The 26,240-nt window shown below is 39.7% G+C and overlaps 1 protein-coding gene across 11 annotated transcripts in view; it reads right to left on the bottom strand.

Annotated features, from left to right (window-relative positions):
- Positions 1-4,877: 4,877 nt before the first annotated feature.
- ZNF521 (zinc finger protein 521) overlaps positions 4,878-26,240 on the bottom strand; it is a 229,847-nt gene continuing 208,484 nt past the window's right edge. For all 11 annotated transcript variants that reach the window (XM_068190406.1, XM_068190412.1, XM_068190419.1 and 8 more), the window contains one exon: positions 4,878-5,706. In XM_068190406.1, coding sequence (XP_068046507.1) covers positions 5,677-5,706 — 30 coding nt within the window. In that variant the 3' untranslated portion in view covers positions 4,878-5,676. The remainder of the gene's footprint in view (positions 5,707-26,240) is intronic.

Genomic DNA, 26,240 nt, shown 5'->3' with positions numbered 1-26,240 from the left:
AACTCCTTCACGTTTTAAATCTTAAAGCAAGGTCTCTACATTGCTCCCTGAGGTCCATGCAAAAGTAATGGTTTGGCAGGATGCTCAGCAGGAACCCATGCTGCTGGCAAAGTGAACAGCACCATTCCCATAGCAGCAGATTCTTTCCCAATAGCTCAGTGATTCTTATTTGTTCAGATTTGGGCATCCAGAAGGTTCACTGCACAAGTATGAATTCTACAGCTGAAACAACCATAAATGTGCTTTGCTTTACACCATCCCAGAGAAGTTTGCAGATGAAAATTTATGCTTAGAAGATGATAAATAAGAGAAGCATCACAGACCAGCCTAACAACCATCTTGACCCTGCTTAAAATTTACTTATGTGCTCATAAGAAAAATAATGGCACAGAGGAAATGCCTTTTCCTGCAGAAAAGCAGAATCCTCTCATGTCTTTGTCCTACACATGGACTGGATGAACCAGAAAAGACATTTTACTCTTGGAGTTTTTATTCCAAAACACGTCTAAGGATTAGGATATTACTCACACAGATGATTGCTTACTACAAAAGTCATCTATTTTATACTTGAAAATAAATAGGCAATGAAATATCTCAATGTATTCCATTTTCCCCTTTACTAAACTGCATTTGTGTGCTTAACGTTAACCTTCCCATTCAAATGTCATTAGCTGCTAATTAAGATGTTGATATGCTGATTGTATATCTTGCAGTAGAGATGATTTGCAGGCACTTACTAGGTGTTTATCAAACTCCAGCACACGTATTGGTTCAGCATGTGTGGAACATTTAATTTACTGAACACTCTCCCAGTTCTCCACTCTTTTTTTTTTCCTAACACATAATGAGCACAACATGGCAAGTTGTCAGGAATAACCTCAGAAGAGAAGTAAAAGTAAGTGACCTAGGCACTCTTGTGCAAACTGTTTTTACCTATGATTTCAAGAAACCTTATTTAGAAATCTCTAAAACTATCCCAGCATATTACTAACAAAATAAATAAGACCTCTGAATTTGTCTACAATTTACACTGTCCCATAGTCAGAGACAGAAGCCTCCATAGCGTTAAAGGTTTCTTTTCAAGCAACTTTGCTACTGGCAAGAAGAGTTTAAATCAAAGAAAGGCAGTGATGATTCTGCTAGTGAAAAGCAGTTCTGCAACACAGGGTACATTTTCACAGGACTTTTTAATATAATTTATGAATATTTGCTCGCAACATAATTGTCTTTTCTGCTGACATTTTCAAAGCAACACTGTGATTTGTTGGGTCTCCTGAGAGTCCAAGTACAAAACTGATAATTATATTAAATATACATAGACAATAAAGAGTGTGTTTACATAACTATGCCCATAAATATCTGGTTGAACAGTCATTGTTCTCAAAACCCTTTTAAGCAGCTCTCAGAGGGATCCAATTCTAATGACATGATGGTTTAAAAGATGTTGCTCAGTCTTGTTCCATATTTAATTAACTTTCCTTTTTTAAACTTGTGATGGTGGAGACAATAACAAATAGCTCTGAAAAGAGAATGAGCCTTGAAACATGAGTGAGACCTTGTCAGGCTTTTGTGTGCCACACACAGAAGAAGATCTGCACACAAGAGTTGGTGGCCAGGGACTGTCCAGCTCCTGGGGGACTCCATTGCTGTAGCATTCACAGTTCACTACGACTAATAACAGCAACAACAACAATAACAATTAAACAAATCTTCTGCATACCAATAAGGGAAGTGACATAGGGAGGGAAAGTGAATGTATTAAATGGAATTGGTAGAATAGGCCTAAACTTTTTTATTTTTGTGCTGCTATAGAGCAGTGAAGCAAATACTTTAAAGTGAATGGCACATTGGCCACTAAGATGTAAAGGACATGTGAGCATTAATTGAGCACCAGTGTATGACTGAACACATTAAGCAGGAATCAAGGTAACATTTCTAAATTCAGGGACAGTCTTATTCTATGGAGTCCTTCACATTGCCTCATCCTAGACAAGGCTGCTACAGCAGCACAATATTATGTTTTCACACTGAGCTATTTTTAATTGTCACCAATTATAATTCATTTACTTTTATGTGTCCTGGTTGTCACAATATTAACGTTTGTAAGTCTTTCCCTTTGCAGGCTGTGAGAATCTGTTGTGACATCTCAATAAAGTGGGATTCAATCAAGGTGTGAATGAATTGTTAATCTTGTTATAAATAGAAAATGCCATATGTTGGTAAGGAAGGGACATCTCTCTTTTTCTGTTGTTGAGGACAGTGGTAATGAAACAAAGTGAGTGGTCATGCCAGAATTACTTATAAAGTCCAGTCCCTGAGACGTGGAAAGAACTTCAGATTTCCCCCTGCTATTAAGAAGGAAGGGATAACTATTAATGTGTCCTAAGCAGAGCTTTTGAAACATTTTTCATGAGGTTTTGCAAAGTGACTTGTAAATCAGGAAAAACAGTGAGAACACTGGGCTTGGAGTGAACCAAAGAAATTCTGATAACCTCCCAAAATGGATTGACTGAACCACCCAAAATGTATTGGAAAGTCTAACTTACAGGCAACTGGCTATGAACACATGTATGACACTAGAAATTCTGGGTTTGAGTAGCTGAACGTCATAAAGGCCTAATGAATGCTTATTCCTGGACTATGTTTTGTTCCGTTAAAGAATCAGTGCATTTCCTCATAAATTCAGTGCTCAGATATTGACTGGGTAGGTTGCTGCACTTCTGCAGTATAAATTCTGTATTTATATCTGCTTTTGGTCTGTAACATTTCCTAAACCTAACTCTGGCAAACAAGCAGAAGGACTAAGTGCTTTATTAAACTATCACTTAGAGCAAAACTCATGTCCACTTGAAATCTTGGGAATATAGCCTGTCTCAGAGGTAAAAGGATACCATGTCCATCAGTCTATCCACACAACACTTGAACAGATTTATCCTTTTACATTAGGCTAAGGACATGAGGAGGGGCTTCTCTTAGCTTTTGCTAACCCAGGGCACAGAAAGGCATGCCAGAACTGAAATGCAGACATTCACACAGAGTGCCACGTCTCTTCTTCCAACAGGCAAGATGATCTGCCTCTCCTGTTGATTTTTCTAAATGCTGTGGTAATTCCCCAAGTGATACTCAGCTCTCATTGGGAAGTTCAGATGTCTTCCATAATCTATTTAAACAGCTATTTAGGTATCACTGAGAAACCTGTTACTTTAGAAAAGGTAAGAGGATTCCAGCACTTGATATCAGCAGCCAGCTCTCAGAAGCCCCCACCTGGGGCTGCCCATGGCCACAAGGCCCCTCTATTCCCCTGCACCGACCTCAAGGGACAGTTGATGCATGAAGTCTTCATCCCATTTGCTGTTGTTTGTTTACTGTTCCTTTATTTACGTATCTAGAAATTCAACATCTTTGCATGTTTTGCAAGCTGTCATGACATGAGACACTAGTAATAGACTATGTTTTGCTTGCTAACATATTTTTGACATATTTTAGCTTTGATTATAAGATTGCATCTTTTCTTGCTACCATCTGTCTCAACTCAGTAGCACTCTGGCATTTACAAAAACAGTAGGGTGTAATATTTCTTATATACTTGAACTCTACTACAAACATGTTATTTTCAGTCTTAACCAATATGTCACACTTTCACACATGAAGACTGAAATGCCTTATATCCTTTAAGGTATCTGTCAAAAATAAAGAACATATCATCACATTCAATTTGGCTGAGATGAGTAATATATTAATGAGAATAAGAATGGGAACGGTTTCTGACTTATAAATAGAACTGGTATTTTACAAGCCTTATGTATTCATGCCTGCATTTATCCTTTTGTCAGCACAAATGAGATATTCATACAAAACCTGGGAATTTCTTTCTTGTATTTAGCAAAATCTGCAGAATATTTTCAAAGCTGGAGTGTTAAATACGACACATTTGTTCTTGGAATATCTGGTAGCCAGACACTTTCTGATTGTACTTCTTTTCTCTCTGTCCTCCATCTGTAAGAAGTCAAATTGTTACACTCAGCAAACTGGAAATCACACTTTATATCTACCCTGACAGCACTAGGTGAGCAGTTCTAGACATTTGGACTTTTTGTGATGTGTGGCTGTTTAAAGGCAGTATTTCAGCAGCACTGGTTTTCATGGGATAAAACTAGAATTCCAGCAATAGGATGAGATACAAGAATAGCTGAAGAATGGTTTTTTTTGGTCCTTTTTTGTAGGTGAGCTGGAATAGCAGGGAACGGTGGTAGGCAAGGATAGTTTTTATCCCCTTTTTTCTTCTCCTTGAAACTGCAGGCAGTTGGGAGCCAATTCAGACCTGAGCAAAGCTGTGAGGTGTTGTGAGAGCTCCCCCCGGGGCATGGTGCCATTGAGCATCACCCCGCAGCGTGCGCCACCTCCAATTCTGCTACCCGTGCCAGAGGAGAGGGTGAGGGATGTCAGCTTAACAGCACTGCTGGCCAGAGCTGTGGTGGCTCCCTCTCATCAGTACCAGACCCAGCTCACTAGATGATACTTCATTTAAATTTACCGATAATTATACACGGAAGATGCGTAGTGACTCCTCTGGCTACCAATGTGTCAAGTATGTAAGTATGAAATTGCTGAGACAAAAAAATAAAAGAAACAAACCCAGAAAACAGTGAATATCACTCTCAAGAACACATTGCTTTGCAGTGGGCCAGCAAATTTGTTTCTACTATTACATTTATTTCAATACCTACCTTTGAGAAAAGCAACCTATTTTACTGAGCAGTGTACAGATCATGATACAATGGGATTCCAGATCTTGGTGATTCTTTAGGTTATATAGCAGCAGTAATAATACTGATACTTTCTGAGGAAAAAGACAAGACACAAAGCACACTCACACATAATGGTAAACTGAATTTATTTCCTTTTGGAAAACAATTCCAGTAATCTCCAGGTTCAGACCGCAGAGTAAACATTAATAACAGTAACATACAGGTTAGTTCAACTGATTCAAGAATTTGGCCGTGTGAAATCATTAAGGAAAGTCTTGAACACTCAAAGCTTCAAATGGTATCCAGGAAAAAAAATTCTTTGACAAACTACATAACAACTATTGCATATATGGTAATGCTATCTGTCATATCGCAAGGCTTACAAATATATATACGGGCCTTATTCAACTGTGGGTTCCTGCTCTGTGAGAAAGAGTCTCTTCATATTTTTTGCAAGAATCTTCAGCAATAAAAAATAGTCTTAGATTCATCCATTTGTATACCAAAAGAGAGATTTCTGGACTGAAGTTTAAATGAAAGGGAGGCCAAACAGAGCTGCAATGGAACATAGCTATTACTTTCTCCCTCCTCCTTGAAAATGACATTTTTTCTTAAGCTATTTTTTTCTCCTCACACAGTATTATTATTATTTGTATCTTTCCTGAATAGGGCCCAAGTCCACTTGTCTTTATAAGACCATTTTAGTATCAGACAACATAATACATGTGCAACACTTTATATACAAGAAGTCTATCCGGTGCTCAAAAGTTCAAACACATGAACATCCAACAGTTTCGATAATACAAGTTTTATGGTACAATACAATGATTCTGAATAATATACATTAACAATGAAAGTTTCGTGCAAAGAGTAAAATGTGTTCCCTTTTTGTGCCACAAAGAATTCTCTGGAAGAGACGGGCCTTGCACTAACTGCTGTGCTGGGTCATCGTATGATTCTGCAACAAAAACAAAAGAAAAAACTTAGTCACGGGACAGGCATTTCTGTGTGAAAGAAGGATGCAAAAACAATTTTCCCAAGATATCTTGTAAAATGATGGGCTGGACAATGAGAATATTCTTGACCCCTCCTTGTTTAAACTAGCCAGAAACAGCATTAATTATAGAAGAGAGGAATTCTACCCAGCTGTTTCACACCAGTATCCTTTACATGTGCCACAAGAAGAGCAACACACTCTCTACAGATAGGGTGTGGGTTGACCTGCCCCCGTGAAATTGCAGACCAGGTCAGTGATCCTGGTGTCTGCTTACACATGGCTCATGGTTTATGCATTGCAAAAATGAGAAGTACATTTGCCATAAAGTCTTATGCTCACTGGCCTGTGCTTCCTAGACTGTGGCACTGCTTCAAATGCACTCCTGCAGTAAAACCTATTTTCCCCACATGGTATAGTCTGGTAAGAGCCACTCTGCTAGAGAGCTCAGAGACTGATGAGACAACAGGAGGGGCTGGCACAGCCTGCCCTTTGGTCACCAAAACCCACAGGTATTTTTTCTCAGGTGAATGCAGTGCCTTATGTCTAGTAGCATAGCATGGACTTTGGAGTCTTCAATTCTCCTTTCCTGTACAAGTAATCACCAAATCAAGCAGCAAACACCAGTTTCACCCTTTCCTCCTCACCCCTCAAACCAAGTTGACCACTTTCAGAAAGATGCTATTGTGCTGCCTGTACTGGCTCAGATCCTTCACAAGCATCGACCTAAGAGCAAGGGACCAATCCAATACATCTTAAGTTTTCTACAATGTACACTGGATCCACAGATAACTAGAAAATGTCTGTGAATGCTACTTCTCAGACAACAGGGCAGCCACTGATTAGTGATGAATTTTCCCCCTAGTAATCGGGGCCAGATTTGGGCCAGTGACCCAGAGGGCAGGGGTGTAACATCCCATGATTTGCTCCCAGCACATCCAGACCCTTCATTCCACTTTATTAAGTTAATCTGTCTTTAAACCTCTTTGGACTAACGCACTCTAGGATGAACCTGTTCCCACAAGACAGTCATCATTTACAACAAAGTGAACATCTACTGAACCATACCCTCCAGAGCCACCCATGAAAAGGCACGTGAAAACAGCCTCGGTGAAACAAATGTGAAATACAGCGTGACTGCAGACCAGCCTAAAAATCCTCTCTCCCATTCTCCTTCACTCTTCCCTAAACTGTGCACGCACACAAATAATAGTTCATGGGACATTTGGCAAGGAAAGGATCTTACAGTAAGACTGAGGAATTTTTAATGTAGTGCCATTCTCAAGATTAAAGGAAAATGACCCAGTGACACTCAAAGATGCAATTTCCAGATGTGAATGCAAAATGATTTAATGCTGATGGCAGGAATTCCAGACTGTCCAAGGCCAAAGAGTGTTAAAAAAATACGCTTCACCACTCGATTTCATCTAGTTCCTCATCCTTCCCATAAAATCGTTTCAAAATGCTGTAAAGCACTAACAATAGATGCAGCCAAAAATGTTGGCTGGTCACAGGTAATGGGCTCTGACTTTAAAGCAAAAAAGCAAGGAAATTAAGAGTTAAGCCTGACAGTCAGTCCTTTTGTCATCCTGTTGTGTCCATTTATTGCAGCACTTACAGCATAACACCACAGGCTTGTTGGAGACCCTGCAGTACCCAGAAACAACAGTACAAGTTAAATATGGGGTGGCAGCCTGAATTCTGATTTTCTTCTCTGCTTCTGAGCAGGTGAAGTAATACACCAATTGTTACATTGCAGAAAGATATTTGGGGGGGGTCTTTTGTTTCTAGTCTACTGAGAGCACATCAGTCATGCCCATTTTTTATTTCTTTTCACTAAGAGAAAAATGCATAATCAGTATGAAGCTAGATGAACAGTTGCATATGAAGCAGTCAAAAGGTGTTTTAAAATTGCAGCCGTAACTCTGGCTGCAATGACATTTTTGATTAAAAAATAAAAATGCCCAAATATGAGGGAGACAAAACAAAACACAGCATAAGGACTGACTTGCCCTAGCTCTCAGTGTCCCTGACTCCTGTGCCCTGGCACAAAATGAGATTCTCTGGAGATAATGAAGAAATAATAGAAAAAAACCAAACAAGTGTTGCAGAGAAGAATGAGACAAGGCAGGATAGGAACATGAGGAAATGCTTTGAGCAGTTTAGGCCTTAAAAAGGCAACAATACGTGTTGTAAACAGTCAAAACAAAACACAGTTTCCAAAGTAATTAAGGCTCCCCAAATGTGAGGGACTAGGGAGAAATACCTATTTGGCTAAGCTGCAAAAAAATACAAAGTGGAAGCGCTTCAGGAACATAACATTGACAATACAAGCAGGCAAAGGATAGGAGGGGAGAGATAAGAAAAGGAGGAAAATTCTGTAATCCTACAGAGAGCCATATTCCACTCTACCAAAAGCCATCTATTGGAGACCCTGTGTCTAAGTGACTGAAAATTGCAAACATTAATCCCAGTTATGAACTGTTGTTGTTTTTATGAGGGGTGTTGTGTTTAAAAATTTAGGGCAAAATTTCTCCTCTATTATCCACACAGCAGATCTCAACTCTGATAGTCTCTTTGCCTCGTGCGCAGCGAGCTCCCGCCTCCCCGGCAGTGGGAGATCAGGCACGCGGGAAAACGGAATTTGGAGCTCCCGCCGGCAGGGACGCGACGGGGCCACGGGAGCACAGCACACCCAGGGAGAGCACAATATTACACTTGAGATCCCCTGTGTGCCTCTGAGAGCACGCTGTCCTTCACTAAAGACACACTAGACAAGCCTGAAACACGCCTCCCCCAGAAACTTCAACTAGTTTGCTTGAGTTTGGAGCAATTAGTACCTCCACTTGCTAAAGAGAAGTCATTTAGCGAAGTACAGGAGGTATCATATGCTCCCCTTCTTTGCCTCCCCCAAATCTGATTGTGCATAAGCACATCTGTTTAATTATGTGGTAGTCTCCCTACAAAGCAAAAATGTCAATTTCCTGCTTAGCCATGGAAAGAGGAAGATATTTTTTCTCAATATAATCTTTCCTGGACTTCAGCAACAGCTGTGTTCCAATTTCCAAGAGCTGGGATCTCATGAGGAGACACTAGTTTGCAAATACAAATTCAAGCTTTGCATGCACAAAATGGAGGAACAGGGAAGCAGGAGGGGTGTGTGTGTCACTGCATTTGTTATCATGTAGACACAAACCAGGAAAACTCCTTCATCCCCAATTTTTATATCTCAGTATTATCTGGAAAACAGGTATATTACCTGGGAAAACCTGAATTCAGTATATTTCACAAGCAAAAGAAACTCCTTAAGTGCATTTGCCCTATTCCTAGAAATAATTATTTTTGACAGCTGAATCCAGAATCCCAATTATTGCGTGACCTACTATAAAATTACTTGCCACAACTTTTCTGGATGAAAATGCTTTGAGATATCCCTGTTGTTAGTGTTAAGGACTTGAAAACACACAAAGAATTCTAGGATAATACTGCGTGGAAGAATCTCCTTGGCGAACAAATTCAAAAAGGTTTCTTTGCAGAAGGGCTGGAGACAAAAGAGGTAATAATACTTGTTGTTTGGTGCATGCCTTTGTGTTTCAGAGGGAACATGAGAAGTAATAGCTAGTAAACAGTTCCTACCCACAGCATCAAAATTAACGAAGAAAAAAATACCCACAGATAGCCACAGACTCAGTGGCCCATTAGAATCCTTAATGTGAACTGTGGTTTCATTCAATTTAAATGGGACTTCTCTGTTTTATGGGCAGATGAACTGAGACATGGCTGTACCTGACAAACAGTGCAAAGAGGGTACACGTGAAGAGGCATAAAGATGAAATGTAGGTGCATTATTTCAACAGATGGTAACAGTACCAGAGCAGCATGTTATTTTTTTCCTTAGTTCAAGAACACAAACATGTGTAATCAATCATCACTGATTAAGTAATTATGGTACCCTACATGTTATCACTTATCTGGAATCCTTTATCTGTGTACATTACAGACCATCTTGTATTTTTTGCATTCAAAAAAATAAAAATCCACCCCACTGCATTGCAATTCACCTCCAGGTTGTAAAACAGAACTCTACATTACTATCAACCTTTAAGCGCTACAATTTACTCTTTTTTTAACAAAAGCAATTGGTTTCCAACAGGCTGGATAATAAGTCTTTTGACCTGCATTCTTCTTTGACCCATTAAGGTCACCCCTGTGCTCGGGCATATAGCTGACTTAGGAAATGCCTGCAAGTCCTGCATTTCATCTCCTGCCCACTCAAAATAAAGCTTTCTTTAAATGTGTCTGTACGGGTCCCCGAAGACCAGGGAGGCATCCCTGTAGTGGGCAATGGAGGGACAGAAGCTTCTGCCTTTATTAATGAATGCAGACCATTATGAGTCTGGCTGGCTCCTGCACTGTTCCCAGAAGCATATACTGTACGTGACTTAAAATGCTAGAATATTGACACAAAGCGAGCTGGGCACCCCTAAGGAAAATTACTCCTTGGATATAATGTAGGCTCGTAACAGCTATTAGAGTACAAAATAAAACCCTCCGGGATCAAACTGACATATACCGCATTCTACCTACTCCTCAAACATTAGAAGAATTTCTTTGTGAAGGCATTCTCAAGGACAGCATTAAACTGACTTTTGTAGCAATCTGCACCAGCTTTTTGGCTTACAGCTTTTAGTACTAAATCTCTAGTTTGAATCAATATAAGTACTATATCTACCACATTAATCAATACATTTGGTTCAATACACGTTCTATTAAATTATACTTTCTAATCAAGATTTTCTGCTTCTCTTCCCTTCTTTTTTATTCCAACTTCTTATCCTGTACCACACTTTTCAAACTGTCTGCTAAGAAGAGGATGTTGCATTTTCCAGAACCAAAGGGGAAGAAAGAAAGGCCCATGGAAAGGCAAGCCTAGCAAAACCTAGCACAGGATCAACATGGTTTCCAGAACTTTGGTCCAATGCTCTATTACTTATCCTGGTTGTCATGACCTCTCATGCAGAAAGCTCTGTACTGGACACTGTTGGAATATTATACCATATGGAAAGGTGAGGGAGGAGGGAAAAGGAGTATTAAATGGTAACAGCAAAACTAAATAAATGAAACTAATTCAGACTAAATTATAAAAAAGGTAGCACAAAAGCTTGTTTTTCACTCTGTTTCTTCAGATTTGTGCTGCTTCAATATTGCAGCACAGTTTCCTGTCAAGGCCCCATTATATTGCTGAAGGATTCTTTCCTGGTAAACTGTAATGTGATTATACTCAAGGACTGAATCAATGAGTTACTTAGATTTGTACAATGCTAAGATTAAATACAAACTATAAATTAAGATGTAAAATATATTATTTAGTCCAGGTCTTCGGGGATATGTGAAACACTGGGATAGAAGATGTCTCCAGCAATCTGAGCGAGCTACACAGTTAGAATAAATGACTTTCCCACACCTGTGTTAGATTTGCTGGAATGTGGTTGTTCTTCATAAGAAGAGAATATGAAATGCAATGTCAAAATGATAAACATGCATATTGCAGGCTTGCAATGAATTAGCCACTGTCTTACAGATAAAACCACTGCACTCATGTTCCTCGCTTACAGTCAGTTTCTCTTTTCCTATCTCCATATAATCACTGTGAACCTGCAAAAAAACTGTTGCATTTTCTTTTGACATTTAACATCATCTCACTCAGCTCACAATAGCGTCTTATAATACTTTCTAGATGACACTATGTCACTATTAAACAAAAAGGTGAAATAGCATAATAAAAGAGAACAAGAATTCATAGAATTTAAAGGCAGAAAAGACCCATTAGGGCGTTTTCTCCACCCATCTTGCCAGTGTTGGATTATTGCCTATAGTGTAATTTCAAGTGTTTTGCCCAGTCCAATTTTAATTAGAGCTTCCAATGCTCCTCCTGGGAGACTATTTCACAGTTTCACAGACCTCAGGGTTAGTATTTTTTTCCTGATGCTCATCCCAGGAGAGGAAGAGGCTCAGCCAACCCAAAATCAGACATGAAACCAAATCTGCATAGTTAGGAGCTGGTTTCAGTAGAATATCTGGGCCATTTTGAACTACCTGAAAGCAGTAAACTTACTTTCAATGCCCCAACAAATTATGGCACTAACTCCACTGCTGCTGCAAGCAATTAAGAATATTCAGTTATGTGGGTTTCTAAGGCTCAGTTGCTGTATAGGTAAAAAAATAGTATTAGGTAGGATTTGAGTTTCGGTACTAAGGGTAATGACTTCTATAGGGCACTCCACCAAATTAATTAATTGAAGGTTAGGGTCATATCCAGGCTCATTCTATGATTCTGTGATCCTTAATTGTACTGACAAATTATCTATGGACATTCAGATTGTAAACATTTCTGTCCTTTTCACATATGTGAAATACAAAAAGAGCAACTTCAGTTGAAGCTCATTAACAAATGAGCGATTATTTTCCCTCTCAGACCCCACCCTTCCTTTCATAAAACACTAACTACAAGAAATTAACTTGAATTACTGTATCTGAAATGTTGGAACTAACAAATGTTTCTGATATGTTTTGCCCCATGAATTACAATGCTTCTGACATGAATATATATTCATATTTCAGTGGTCACACTTACGCTGAGTGAATGAGGGAGACAGAAAAGAGATGACATCTAATAGTTTGTCATAGGTGAAAAGTAGGAGACTGAATGGAGACTTTGAAGTTCTGGAAAGAACAGAAAAAGTCCAGGCAAAGTGTCCCTGCCACCAGCATCTCCAGTACTTAGTGCAGCTGGCAGAGCAGGAGGACTCACAATGAATTTATAAATACACTAAAGTAGGCACGGAGTTTTCAACCAGGCCAAGTTTGCTCACCAACACAGACCTAACAAAATACAGTCTCAAAAACTTCAGATTCCCAAGAAAATTAATCTGAACTAAACCAGAGCTATTTCCACAACAAGAAAGGGGGCAAATCCCAAGAGAATCTGTGTTCCCATAAATACCATTTATGTGTGGTGAGTTGATGTTTACCAGCCTTTGAGAATCAGGTCTGTTCTCAGACATGTTTGCCAGTTAAGTGGTCATCTTAGGACATGACTGACCACAGTTGACAATGATAATTTAGGAAAGTCTACACTGAATTGCAGTCATTCATATAAATTAATTCACCTAAGCTATGTGATTTGATATTATGTTAATGTTTCTGAAATAGCATGACTGCTAATCAGATTTTATTGTTTATCATATTTATGTAAAACTCTCAGTATTCTGGTTTTTCCACTCAGCATTTCTAGCTGGACCAGAGAAAAACTACCTGTAAAAAAATCTCTAATTGAAGAGCATGTTCTCAGGGATGCAAACTGAAAATTAAAACCAAACCCAAACCAAACTAAAACCCCTGATACCTATTTTTCTTCAGAGACTTCCAGTAAGCCACTAGTAAAATGTCAATGATTCCTTTTGGATTCATTACTATATGGGAGTACATATATCACAGATTTGTTGTATGGAAAAGAATGACATATATTCCTGGGAACAGCAAATAAGACTTTCATCATTGTCACTAGAAGAGAACAGACACAAACACCAATGCCTGTTCACCATCCTTGCACCTTCCTCATTATGAGCGTTGGCAGGGGGCTCCCAGCTAAGCCTCTGACATAAATCAGAGTAGCTTGAAGGCTGTTTTAACCTATGGTGCCAGGCAATCGCCTCCCATAAGCCTGCCTCACCCTGTCTGCTGCTCATTGAAATGCAGTGAAACTTGCAACAATGTCTTCCATTTCAGCCAAGATGTGCCTGGCTGCATGGGAAAGGCGTGTGCATTGCCCCATAAAAGAGAAAGTGATGGGGAGAGGGGGCAATGGTCAGGGCATGTTCACAACAATTCTTCAAAACTGGGAAACCTCTCTGTTATTTTATATGGCAAAGGGGCTGTATTGATAGTCAGGATCCGGGTCTAAGTCTTGTCTGTAGGAAAACAAGGCTTTGTGATACTGCAAATGTTTGAAATTAACACACAAGCATTCTTCCCCAATAAGGAAATTGTTCATTAAGTGGGAATAAAAGCTTAAACAAAAAAGGCAGAAGGAGGCACTTCTGAGAAATATATCAAAAGCCTTATTACTTTAGAATATGGTTATAGTTACCCTGGTATAAATTAAGAAAAGTTCCACTGAAATCAAGGGAGTTTCAAGACAGGATCAAGCAAGAATACAGCCAGGCTAAAATAAAGTGAATATTGCTTGTATACTGATCAATTCTTGCACACCCTCTGCAGAGGCCAGAGCCAGAAAGAAGTCTCTTCACCCTGCCAGCACAGCAAGCTGAACCCAAAGTTGAACAAATACAGATTTGTCTGCAGCTATTGTACAACAGAGTAACAGGGGACAACAAGCCTTGATAGGCAATACTGCCTAATAAGATATTCAGGGATTAAGTCAGTGTTTTACAAGACACGTGTTCATGGGCTAGTTGTTGCTCTGCTTTAATTTTTTTTATCATGCTGATGCTTTCTAAGCTACAACATCTGTAAACAAATTTGACTGACCTCCCCTTTTACATCCACAGGCAGCATTTCTACTTTGTGCTCTGATTTCAGATACTTTAAATAAATCTGTGGGGGAGAGAGAGGTAACAAACCTGCACAACAAAAACAAACCCCTTTGTCTGACAATATGAGATCATCTTATGTGAATACAGATTTGCCTAGCTGTGAGTGAGGAACTGGCTCCTGGAACTGGAGCTGTGCTATGCACAGATTCCTTTATAGGTCAAACCCAATTAAACAAACTACTACTAAATATTTAACAGCTCAGTGCAGTAATTAGTGACAAATAATGGAAGCTTAAACTGATAATTGCACAAAAATGTCTTGTTGGAAACATTACACGTTCCTTACTCCTCCTCTTTCTCTCATACTCAATGAATCCTGATCCTTTTCAAGGATTAAACTGACAAATGAATCTGGATTTTATGCATATCTATTTGGTCTGCAATGAAGTTTTCTATGACTTGTGAAAAGGAACTTTCCAAGGGGAATTCTTCTTCACAAATTTCCATTTTGGGTTCCCTGCTTTTAATCAGAGTAATTGCTAAAACATGAATTGATTTCAAATCTTCAACCAACCTGCAAGTCCAGAATTCAAGCTCCTGTCCATAGGATTCAAAAGGTCACCCAATTAAAATGGGGAAGCACACAGAGCTGTGATTTATATGCAAAGGGCAACCTTTAAAACAATGATACTTTCCAATTTTCCACAGGTGCATGTACAAGAATCTCTCTGAACAAAATTACAAGTGAAATTACAAGTTTCTTGATACAGCCTGAAAGAAAAGTGCTGTAACTTGTCTGCACTCCTGTTATACAGACAGACACATCCCACACTTGTATCGATCGGCGTGTTCACCTCCCTACCATTCTGACATAACACTGGGTATTGTGCTTACCAGGTGACATGGGGACAGCCTGGAATCTGGATTCTCCACACATTGCCAGCTGGTGCGTGGGGCCTTGTACAACAGCACCTGGCACACTGGAGATTGTGGATCAGCCCAGGATTAACACACAGTGGCTAACATTTTCACTCAGGTGAAAGCAAACCCTGAACAAACCCAGTTTTAAAATAAGCAAACTTTCACATGTGGAAATCATATCTGGAAGTTATCCATCCAGCAAGCATACATACATACACCCAGCTAAGATAATGCAGAAATGGATGGGAGCATATGTTGGATCCTGAAATCAAGAATGCAAATAGGAATTTGTCCCCTTGTCCATGCTATGCCAATTTTAGACTGTGTAGGATAGAAAAGGAAAAGCTATGATGCTTTGCTAAATCTCCTCCTCTTCTAAAAGCTCCAAACTCTGTTGCACATTGATGCATCTTTTTCCTTCAAGACAGTTTGCAAGGAAAGCCAGATTGAGCAGATTTGATGGTAACAGCCAAGGATTTCTGAGCTGATAAGCAGAGGTCCCTATGGATTTTGCTCTCTGACTTCCTTCACAACCAGTTACTGTGCCAGCCCATCTTGGACATCTTACAGTCCTTATTCCTACAGCTCTTCAAACCAGGAATAGCAGGAGCTGAGACAGTGCTTATGTGGCAGACTTGGTGTGTATGTGAATTACAAATCTACTGCTTGGAAAGGAAACTAAGGACAATTTTTATCCCTTCATAGCTGGTGATTAGTTAGACAGTTAAGAACCCTATGTTGAAACGTTTTGTTCTTAGAGCAACCTCATCTGAGTTTCCCCCTTTTAAGTCTAAGAAACTCCACGTTTTAAAGGTGTCTTTTAGAGAGACCAGAATGCTATTTTGCCCTTTATAACAAAGACATTCTCCAGATTTTGTGAGGACACACACTGTAAATCAATAAATCTGGAGCATTTACTAACATGTGGTACAAGGACAAGAAAATTTCTTGTTTGTCATTGTGGTTGTTGGTTGTAAAATGCAGTTTGGATTCTCTATTGTCTTCTGTTTTCTCATTTGGTTTTTTCAATTGCTTTTGTGTAAAAGAAGTGTGAAATGTGACCACAGCTAAATGGGAGGAATTTTACTCTCACTTTCTCCTGTTTACAGAACCTTAAAAAATGGGGAAGGCAGTGAAGTCCAATTCCTACAATTTAATACTCCTCCCCCAAACAAGAAGTACCACACAAAGAAGCATCCTTTCATGCCTTTTTCCTTCCTCCCTGTGAGAGATGATGTCTCCTCCTAGCAAATGTCATTCTCTGAGGTTGGTCATTCTGTTTCCTGTCAGACAGCTGTCTGGTGACACGTTGCAAGTCAGACATGTCATTAGGTCCTGCCTTGACCCTGCACCGACAGTTGAAGAAATGCCTCCACCCCTCACCTCTGGTTTTGGCTTGTGATGCTGGGTACTCCTGTCTCCTTGGCTATCTCCTGCTAGGGGATCCAGCCTCCTGCAGCTGCTGCTTTCACCCCTCGTTGCCCATTAGGGCTGTTTTTAGTGTGGCAATCTTTGAATTGAGTGAAAAGAATCACATTTACAAGGAAAATAACTGGAGACAACACTCATTTGCTCTCTACATTTAGTGCCAAGGTATCTGAAACAGAGAACTTTAATTCCTTTACAAAAAGATGTGCTGTAGCTATGGTGAGGCTAATCTATAACCCTCACGATTGTATGTAATTTGCTACTCCAAGTTAATTTTAATTCATCAAAATAAAACCCACCTAATAAAAATAACCCTTTAAAGTAAAGTATTAGCTTGAACCCAGAAAAAAATAAAAAAGCAAAATCTTTGCAATTGGAGGGCAATTCATCATACCACAGTGTACACTTATATAAATTCAAAAGTTAGCTATAAACAAGTACCCACAGCAATAGTGCCATGCATAAAGGGGCAGGCAACAGGAGGCCTGCTTTCTAATAAGCCCTCAAAGGAACCTGCCACACAGAAGTGGCACTTATTCTAATTTAAAGCTCTCACAGTTACTTTGCCATGGCAAAATTTATAAACTAATAACTTTAGTAAACAGACTGGCACTCCAAACAAAAACCGACACAGCAGTTCAGGCCCACAGAGAAAACAGCTTTCTTGGAAAGGTACTCTCTTCAATAGTAAGATAAAACATTTGTTTGTTGGCTACTCTTACAGTCCCTGATGTTCAGTAACTATTCTGCACCATTCCATCTGTACTGCCAGTTCACTGTGGTCTGTAGTCTATTGTCCCCACAAATCTTTTTAGCATCCTAAGGCATATTACTCACCTGTATATTTGTGTCCTGGTCAGCTCAAACAAAGAAATACTTCTGGATTTGAAAGAGCCTACTATGGGTCTGTGACCCCCCTTAAAGTGTGATTAAATAGTCAGGACAATTTGCTTTCAAATTGTCAGTTTAAAACCATATTTAATATTTGCAATTAAAGTTTTCATTCTGTCTCATCTCTATTAGTTTTGATTCTCAGTAACTGATTAAAATTACAAAAATTATACTGTTCGTCAATTATATACATGAAGAAAAGAGAAAATCAGAAATCAATAATATAGGCTAAGCAAGAAATTACAGAAATCTCTGTAATGCATGCATATTGGATTTTTTTTGTTATATCCTAAAACCACATCATTTTGTATGAAGTTCCTTTTCAAATCAAAGTGATACAAAAGTAAAACAACTGCAGGCAAAATTTCTAAGACATGATGCACTTTGTGTCAGAATGCTCATCACTTCAGGCTGACCTGTCAAAGTATCTTGGGAAACATGGTAAAAAGACAAATTTGCAAGTTTGTAGGAAACTTTGAATGATAAGAACTGTGTGTTGCTCACAAACCACGGGATGCTATGCCGCGTTAGCTGAGCCGTACTGGCGCCTACAGCAGATGTCCACTGCTTCTAGGCACACCTGCTCAGGCTGTGCTCCTGAGAGCATTGAGGGGGAGCCAGCATCAAGAAGCTTTTAAAGAAGAAAGAAAGGAAATAAAAAGGTTGTGCTTAGATGAGTGATGTGGAATTGAAAGAACAGGATTTAAGAGCATACACAGACACCTGCTGTCAGCAATAGAGCTGTGTCATAAATTTCATATGGGTGAAGTTAGCAATAAACAACATTTTTGGACCTTCACAGGCAATTTCTGTCTCCTGCATTTTCAGGAGATTCTCAGCACCTTGCAGAATCCACCCCTGCATCCAACCCACTTCCTTGGAGGACCCAGTATTGTCTCAAGAAGCCTCTTTTTAGGCATTAGGAATTAAGATTTTGGCCACAGGCCTTGTTTTTCCAGAAACAACTGCATTGTAAATGCAATCTACAAACTCACCAGAGAGTAATTTCTAAGAGTTTTTGAAATACCTCTTTTCACAGATATATTTCCCTATTAAGTTCTGCACTAGAGTCTGACATCTATAGAGACTTACAATTCTTTGGTAAATTGTGTGCATTTTCAGATTAATTCCTACATATTCACTGTATATTATTATAAATCCATGCAGCCTAACCATTCAAATCATGGGCTACCATAGTCCTCAGCGCATGTTAAAGTATTCCTAACACTGCTCAAACTTATGCCAGCTCATAATAGCCCCATGGGATTGTTATAGCAATTAAAAATCCCTGGAATTCATTGGAGTCTGAGACATGCCTGTGAGGACCAAAAGGGAGTGATACAGAACCAAGCTTGCAAAATAAACAGGATTTGCTGCTTACTGAGGGAATCCTTGGCTGTCTGACTAAGGTACCTTTTATACTGGCAGGGGATGCAAATTGGAGCCTGAGGATCTGCACTTTCATTTTCAAAGCTCTTTGCAAACATCAACCACTTCACCTTCACACCATTGCTTCAAGGGAAGTAAATATGTACAGTTCCAGCATCTTCTGTTTTCTGGAGGTGCAAAGAAGCACAGGGCATTCTTACAGTCTCTGCTCAGGCACAAAAGGGAGCTTTTGACAGCCTCTTCCTTCGAGGGCCAATGAGTTTCTCAATGCCATGGAGGGAATCAGTGGCAGAACAGGGTTTTCTGGAAAGATCCTGCTATCCAACCTGGTACTGAGTCCACCCTGCCTAACCTGCAACACACCAAAGCAATTTGCAGAATGCTAGCTGTACACTGCTTCAGTGTAGAGGACAGATTACTGCATGTCACTCTCCATAATCTCTCCTGTAAGAGGAATTCTACATGCTTCCCGGGGACCTCCCCCTTTGCCTTCCCCCCCGCAAATGGTGGCAAGGTTAGAGACAAGTTGTTTTCTCAAGGCTGAGATTAAAAATGGCTCTGTGTTTTGCTAAACATTCCTCTGAAGCACGGGCAGTGCGCGTGCACGTGTGTGCGTGTGTCTGAAAAGGACCCCAATGAAAGGAAGGAATGAGAGATGCTAAACAATGCTGTGCAAAGTTGCAGACTGTTCGGCTACAGGCCAGAAAATGAATCCAATTTTTCATTCTGTCATTATAAATATTTCAGTGCAAATGGTACTGATTTTCTGCAACTGTGGTTAAGCAAAGGGCCTCCGAGTGAATATTTAAGGGGAAAAAAAAAGACAAGAAGAAAAAGAGGGAAGGAAAAAAAAAGAAAAATAAGAGGGAGGAGGGAAATTAAGGTTAGCAACCAATTAATTTCAAACTTTCAGTATAAAAGATTCTGGGAAAAATTCTACAGTGATGCAGCGTGTGACTCGAAGGAGGGAAAAAAACATTTACTCTGCTCTTCTTCTGACAGTTTCTCATAAAATATCTGCAGTCCATCTATCTTTTAGTACTCCAGGCTCCTCTGGAGAGCAGAAAATAGTAGTTTAAAGCTCACTTCAGTGCCAGTCTGCGGGAGATTGCTTTCCACAGGACCCCTGCTGATGGAGGCCTAGGGGAAGAGGCCCAGGAGTTATTCAATCAGTCCAAGGCTCTGGGGCGGCCAGGGCTCCTTTGAGGGCTGATTATAAAGCTGCCCTCCTGTTGCCTGCCTCTGAACAGAACGAAATGAGCAGCCTCTTGCTGAGCAGATTCTGCAAGAAGGAATTTCACCTGTCATGGAGTTTGTCAGAATTTCAAGATTTATCTTGGTGCAAAATTAATAAAATACCAACTAGGATTTCAGCCTGACTACTCAGCTGTGTCATCTCAAAGTGATCTTTCACCTAAGAAAACCTGGACACAGAGCTACTGAAGTCATTCTTGCCCTACTTTTGCTCAGGAGCTTTGGTGGATGCTACAACTGAATAATAAAATGATTAGAGGTGGATTTCCTGACAATTACACCCAACGTCAAGTGCTGGGTGGGTGCTACCGTCCTAGCGCGTGACCTTCCACCTTTATTCTGTGGTTACTAAATCTCCCTGGAATAAGCTAGAAATCTGAAATAGAAAAAGATCATTTCTGCACTTTATAACCTAGCAGGTCCCTTATGGCAGCACATCTGTTAAGTTCATACACTGGTATTCCAGGTCTGGATTTGATTTATAAGTTTTAAAGGAATACAAACAACAGACTACATGAGATTACATCCAGTGAAACACTGCAAATTAATATTGCCGTGACAGTCAAGTACATGGTCTTTTAACCATATTCTGAGTTTAATGTTGTGGTAAAGTGCCAGGTTGATAAAGCATCATCTAAATCTCTGTGAGCTGAGTGCAATTCTTTCAAAGTTAGACAGTCTCACTAGTCTTCTGACACTGCCTTACAGCAATAATAATAATAATAATAAAATCTTCATACACTACCTGTTTAGTTAAAACTGTACTAGCTTACAGCACTTGGTCACATGAATTTCAAGTCTCAGGTAGCAAAGAAGCAACTTGCAGCCTGTAAGAGGGCTTTTCAGCTAAAAAAAGTAGATAAATTTCGAGAAAATAAAATTCAGCTGATGGGTAAATAATATATTCAATTTGCAAAGCTGTTGGATCAGATCTTGACATGGAGAGACAGAGAAAAGAAACAGTTAAAAACGCTTAGATTGGGAAGAAAGATACATTTGCCATCAACAGCTCTTATCCTGAGCTGTGACAATTTCTCTGTACTGTTCAAAGCTGTTTGTTGTTTGAAGTAAAAAATCTACCTTTCTGTCTATTTGCTCCCCAGCATTTTCTAACAAGAGCCTAAAACAAATGGTAACATATCCTTTACCTGCCTCCTCACCCTTAAATGACAATTCAGCATTAATACACATCATAAAGCCACCTTTACCAGGCACTAGTAGTGTGACAGTTTTAACACCAAGAGATCTCACAGTAAAGGGGGAGAGAGAAAGCATGCCAGTGAATGCACAGATGGTGGGAGGGGACACAGGGTGCTCTCAGCAGGTTACAGTGGAGATGCATTAACTCCACAGAGGGATAAGGGCTTCCCACCAGTACAGTCATGAATTATAACTGAGCATGGGAGTGAGTTCTTAGTGCCTGTCTCACAGCAAATATACTGTTCCATTTTCCTGCACAATCACCTTTCACCTTTACAAATGCAAAGCCAAGCAAAATGCACCACTAATATTTAACAATATCACAGATTCTTTATCTTACACAGCACACATCTACACACAGGAAGTGTGGGGGGAGGCAGAGTATTCACTGACACGGCATATCCCCGAGCAAACTTACACACCCATGATCCGTGACTGTGCCTAGCGATTCTCCTGCAAAATGAGACTGTAACAACACAGAAAAACAACTAAAGCTGCACGTAGAAATGTGTGTAACTCAGCAGTATTGGTTCATGAGAACTGAATCATCTCTTTCTCTCTTCCTTTGTTAACAGGGTGGAGGACAGTCAATTTCAGCTTTGAACAGAAAAGAAGCTCAACTTAAAAAACAAAAAATCACAAGAGCCTGCAAAATTCTACTCTTTTCCCATCCAAAATGTTAACGCCTTAGATTGATCAAAGCATGGCAAAACCAACTCCAGTAACAGGTAGAAATGCTAAACTGAAAAGCTGTTCCTTCTGGGTGGGGGACATTCACATTTTTTATAATATACACTTCCAGTTGTGTAGCCACTCTGCACTACAGTCTTTTTCACTTTTTCACTCATGTTTACAATGGAGTGGTCCAATGATGCTCTTACCCTGCCCCCAACAGCAAAAAAAAAAAAAAAAAAAAAAAAAAAAAAAAAAAAAAAAAAGAGAGAGAGAAAAAAGGCACTACTTTTGAGCCAAGTTTGCTGTTTACTGGAGTGTCTCTTTATGAATCACTGACCACACCTTGTTTTCCCAAACTATCTGCATCTCCTCCCTAGGGGAATTCATCCCCTCCCAGCTTTCCTCCTACTCAATGAACCTATCAATGGAGAAAACTTATTTTTGGCAGCTGAAAATTTGACCAGTTTTACAGGATTCATTTACCATGCCTTTCACTTTTGTTTAAATCCTCAGTGTTCCTGTTCTAAATGACAGCATGGCAAGCATTGCTTTTAAGCAGTATTCATCTTGCCTACCACATCTCAGCCTTTCACAGAAGGCTGCTCTCTCTCCAACGATGGAGCCTTACTCCTTTATAGCTTGAGGGCAGAGACTCTCGCTAGCTGTAGACTTGCTGCAAATATCACCATAAAGGACACAAATGTGAATTCCTTGTAAAATATGGGTTGGCTCTGGAGGTACCTTGCTTTAGAAAACTCTGTCAAGAGCAAACAATATATCTTTCTCCAAAATGCACAGCAGCCACACAGTTGAAAGAGCTTTTCCAAGTGATCTAACATGTCAATGGAATCAGGATGCTTGTGAATTTTACACTTTTCTCCACTTTAGGTCTGTGATCGATATTTTAGCTTCTTTCGCACTTAATATATTCAATGCTGTTTTGGCAGCATGTCTTGTAGAACTTAAAAAAAACCCAAAACTCTGAAGCTTGAGGAGGTGCTCTGAGGTGGAAAGGTAGGGTTTGAACTACAGATCTTAAGAGGTAGCAGTTTTGCTTCTACCAAACCCCTGTGCCTATGCTTTGGTACTCCGAAAACATGGAGGAATGAGGATGCTGGGAGCAACAACCTTGTGCCAGCGCTGCAGAGGGAAGTGGGGGGCAGACCTCAAGCTGCAAAGTCCAGTGATCCAGTGATAACTGTGTGCCACCACTCGTGGGGAAATGATAGGACCAGTGGAGAGTGGAGCCAGGAATAAGGAGCTTATTCATGGAGATGGAGTGAGGGGGGCCAGCAGCGGGGTAGGGGGAAGGGAAATCAGATTTGCAGAACTGGCCATGAAGCTCCTCAATACACCATAGCTGGATGCTTCATAAAGTCACACTGATGGCAGTCCCGGAGATGGCCATCTGTTGTCAGCTCTGGGCCAGATGAAAGATAATATAATGGCAGCTACTGGTAGCTAACAGCAGGGCAGTTGTAGGAAGGAATGTGTCCTAGAATGAAGAAGTGGTGCTTCCTGTTTAGCACAGAAAATCAGTCATCGATATCAACTACATTAGCAAGAAATTAATGGATGGACAATTAACAGAACTGAACTGATCTACCAGGGAAATTATTCACATGCAAACAGAGTGCTTATTTCTTCTGCTTACTCCAGGTGTATGTGCCAACTGATCTGACTAATGGCAAGGTGTAGGCTGAAACATTCAGGGCACAGATGATAAAACCTCATTTTCTGCAAAGGGCAGAATTCCATTTCTAATGATTATCTGTGGGTCAGGGAATACATTTACTGCTTTCCCTGCCCTCAGTCTATGACAGGACTCTCTGATGTTCGCTGAGGTTTCTGTAAGGACTGAGGGTAGAAACTGGCCTTGATGTAATAACTGAACTTCCCCTTATTATTACCATGATTTATTTTTACTAGTGCCTTATCATTATTACCAGCATCACTCAGAAGAAAAAATGCTTGCTTTCCCAAGTGCTATTATTTTTATCTTGTTTCTTTCTTTGTCCCATAATCTCCTTTCTGCTTCTCTTCTACTCCTCTGCTTGTTGTTCCCTTCTTTTTCTGCCTTTCTGTGCCTTTTTCTTTCTGCAGCAACTTTTGATTTGCTCCTTTAGGCTGAAATCTTGCACACTTCACTGTTCTATTTGATAAAACGCCTCAGAAATTATGATTTTAATGTTGACATGTAACATCACTGATACATTTCAGAGACAACATTTGCTTCTTTCAGACTGGAAAACATGAATTTCATTTAACATTTCTGCATGTCATAAGGATTTGCAGTCATAAGGATTACAAACTGTACTATATTACCTGATTCCACAGAATCTATTTAATATAGACCATATGAGTCAATTTGGAGAACAGATGCATGGGTTATTTTTTTAATAGGTACTTATATTTTACAGAAAGAATCCTGCCATACAAGCGCATAAACAGGAAGAATATTATATTAAAGGACACATGCTTTTGGGTATGACTCTGTCCCCTAGAAAGAGGAGGAATATACATTTTTGCTTATTTTTGAATAGGTACTTTATGAGTGTCACCCAGGACAGTACATTTAGTTTTCAGTTCTTTACCATTTTTATTGTTCCTTAAGTCTGAATTTATTTTAAAGATTAAAATATGTATTTAAATGTAATATCCATCACTTAACTGCTGCACTTTGCCAATTAATTCTGTATTTTCATCAATAATATAACTCAAGCATCTGAAAAAACAAACCCATAATTGTGATTCAGTTGCTCCAGAAATTTAAGGAATGTTCTCACAGGGAATGTATAAGGGATGTTGTGAACACATTGTTTCCTCCTTATTTACAGGAAAGACTATAGAAAATTTCACAGGCTGACTATGGTATGTAGAGTTACTCATATATTAAGTATGTGGAGACAAATAAGACACATTAATATTAAGCTCATCTTTGACAAGCACTATTTATTGAAATCAAAATGGTCCCTGAAAAATTCTGGCTCTTTGGGCTTGGTGGGCTTTGCAATGTGCTATAAATATTCATGAACTAATGAAGTACCCACAGGGAATGTTTACATTTGAATAGGCCAATCAAAGGCGGGTGAACTCACAAGCTCCAAACCTGGAAATTTCTTATTTAGAAAAGAATTACTGCATGAAAACCTCATGTGGCCATAACACCCCTCAGTCCCCAGGAGGGAAGGGGCACTGGAAGGGAATTCAAAGAATTTCTTTTTGTATTTAAACTTTGTTTGACGTTGAAGAAAAAGACTTGCAGGGGAAACACTTAGAAGGTATGTCCTTAAAGAGCTAATGCATGAGTGCCTCCATCCTGCTTCTCTTGGTTACCTTTTTGAGAAAATTTGCAAAGAAAATAATTCTCCCTTCTAGGGGGAAAAAGTCTTAAGTCTCAGGAACACAAGTCTGAATTTTTAAAATCTTGAAAGACATGGAAAGATAATGCACATACTGGTGCACACATATCGATCTGAAACAGAATGAACAGTAAAGGCTCAGGAAAAAAAGCAAACTTGCAATGCATTCAGCTCAGCTTAGTCCCCTAAAACACAAACATTAATTACAATCCTAGGATCTCTGGAACACATATTATTATCATCATCCTCACTCACAAGATGGAGAGCATTCATGGTTATGTGGAGCAAGTTAGCACCTGACCTTATGAATGAATCCACATCTTCTGACTCCTAGGCATTTGCTCTGAGAAAAGCAACCTGACTGCCTGCTAAGGACTAGGGCTAACATTAACGAATGTTATGCCTGTATTTAGGCATCAAAAGTGTTTTGTTGAAAGTTTAAACGAGGCTATGGCTGCTCAGCACCTATGCTTTTATCAAGGTTCCTAACTTCAGGCATTTTTGACCTGGTTTCCTGATGTACTCAGCACCAGCATCTTGCCCTGGTCTCATCTGCAGCTGGAGGTACTCAGCGCCCTCTCCGAAATAGGCCACTGAGTTTGAAAATGCTGGCCTAAAGCTTTGACTGTTAATTGGATTCCAGGTAGGCTTCTTTTTAAGAAGAGCTGACAAAGTTATTCCCTGCTGGCTCCTGGCCTTTGGGGCCTAGAAAGCCGGTATCTATGTTCCACTCCTCACCCTACGAGCTTGGGGACCTAGAAACGCCAAAACTAATCTCCAATTTCACTTAAAAATATTTTGAGGCCTTTTCTTTGTGGAGAAA

Source organism: Anomalospiza imberbis, chromosome 1, assembly GCF_031753505.1.
Source record: "Anomalospiza imberbis isolate Cuckoo-Finch-1a 21T00152 chromosome 1, ASM3175350v1, whole genome shotgun sequence".
Classification (NCBI taxonomy): domain Eukaryota; kingdom Metazoa; phylum Chordata; class Aves; order Passeriformes; family Viduidae; genus Anomalospiza; species Anomalospiza imberbis.
The sequence above is the reverse complement of the archived record's forward strand: the minus strand, read 5'-3'. Positions and strand labels throughout refer to the sequence as shown.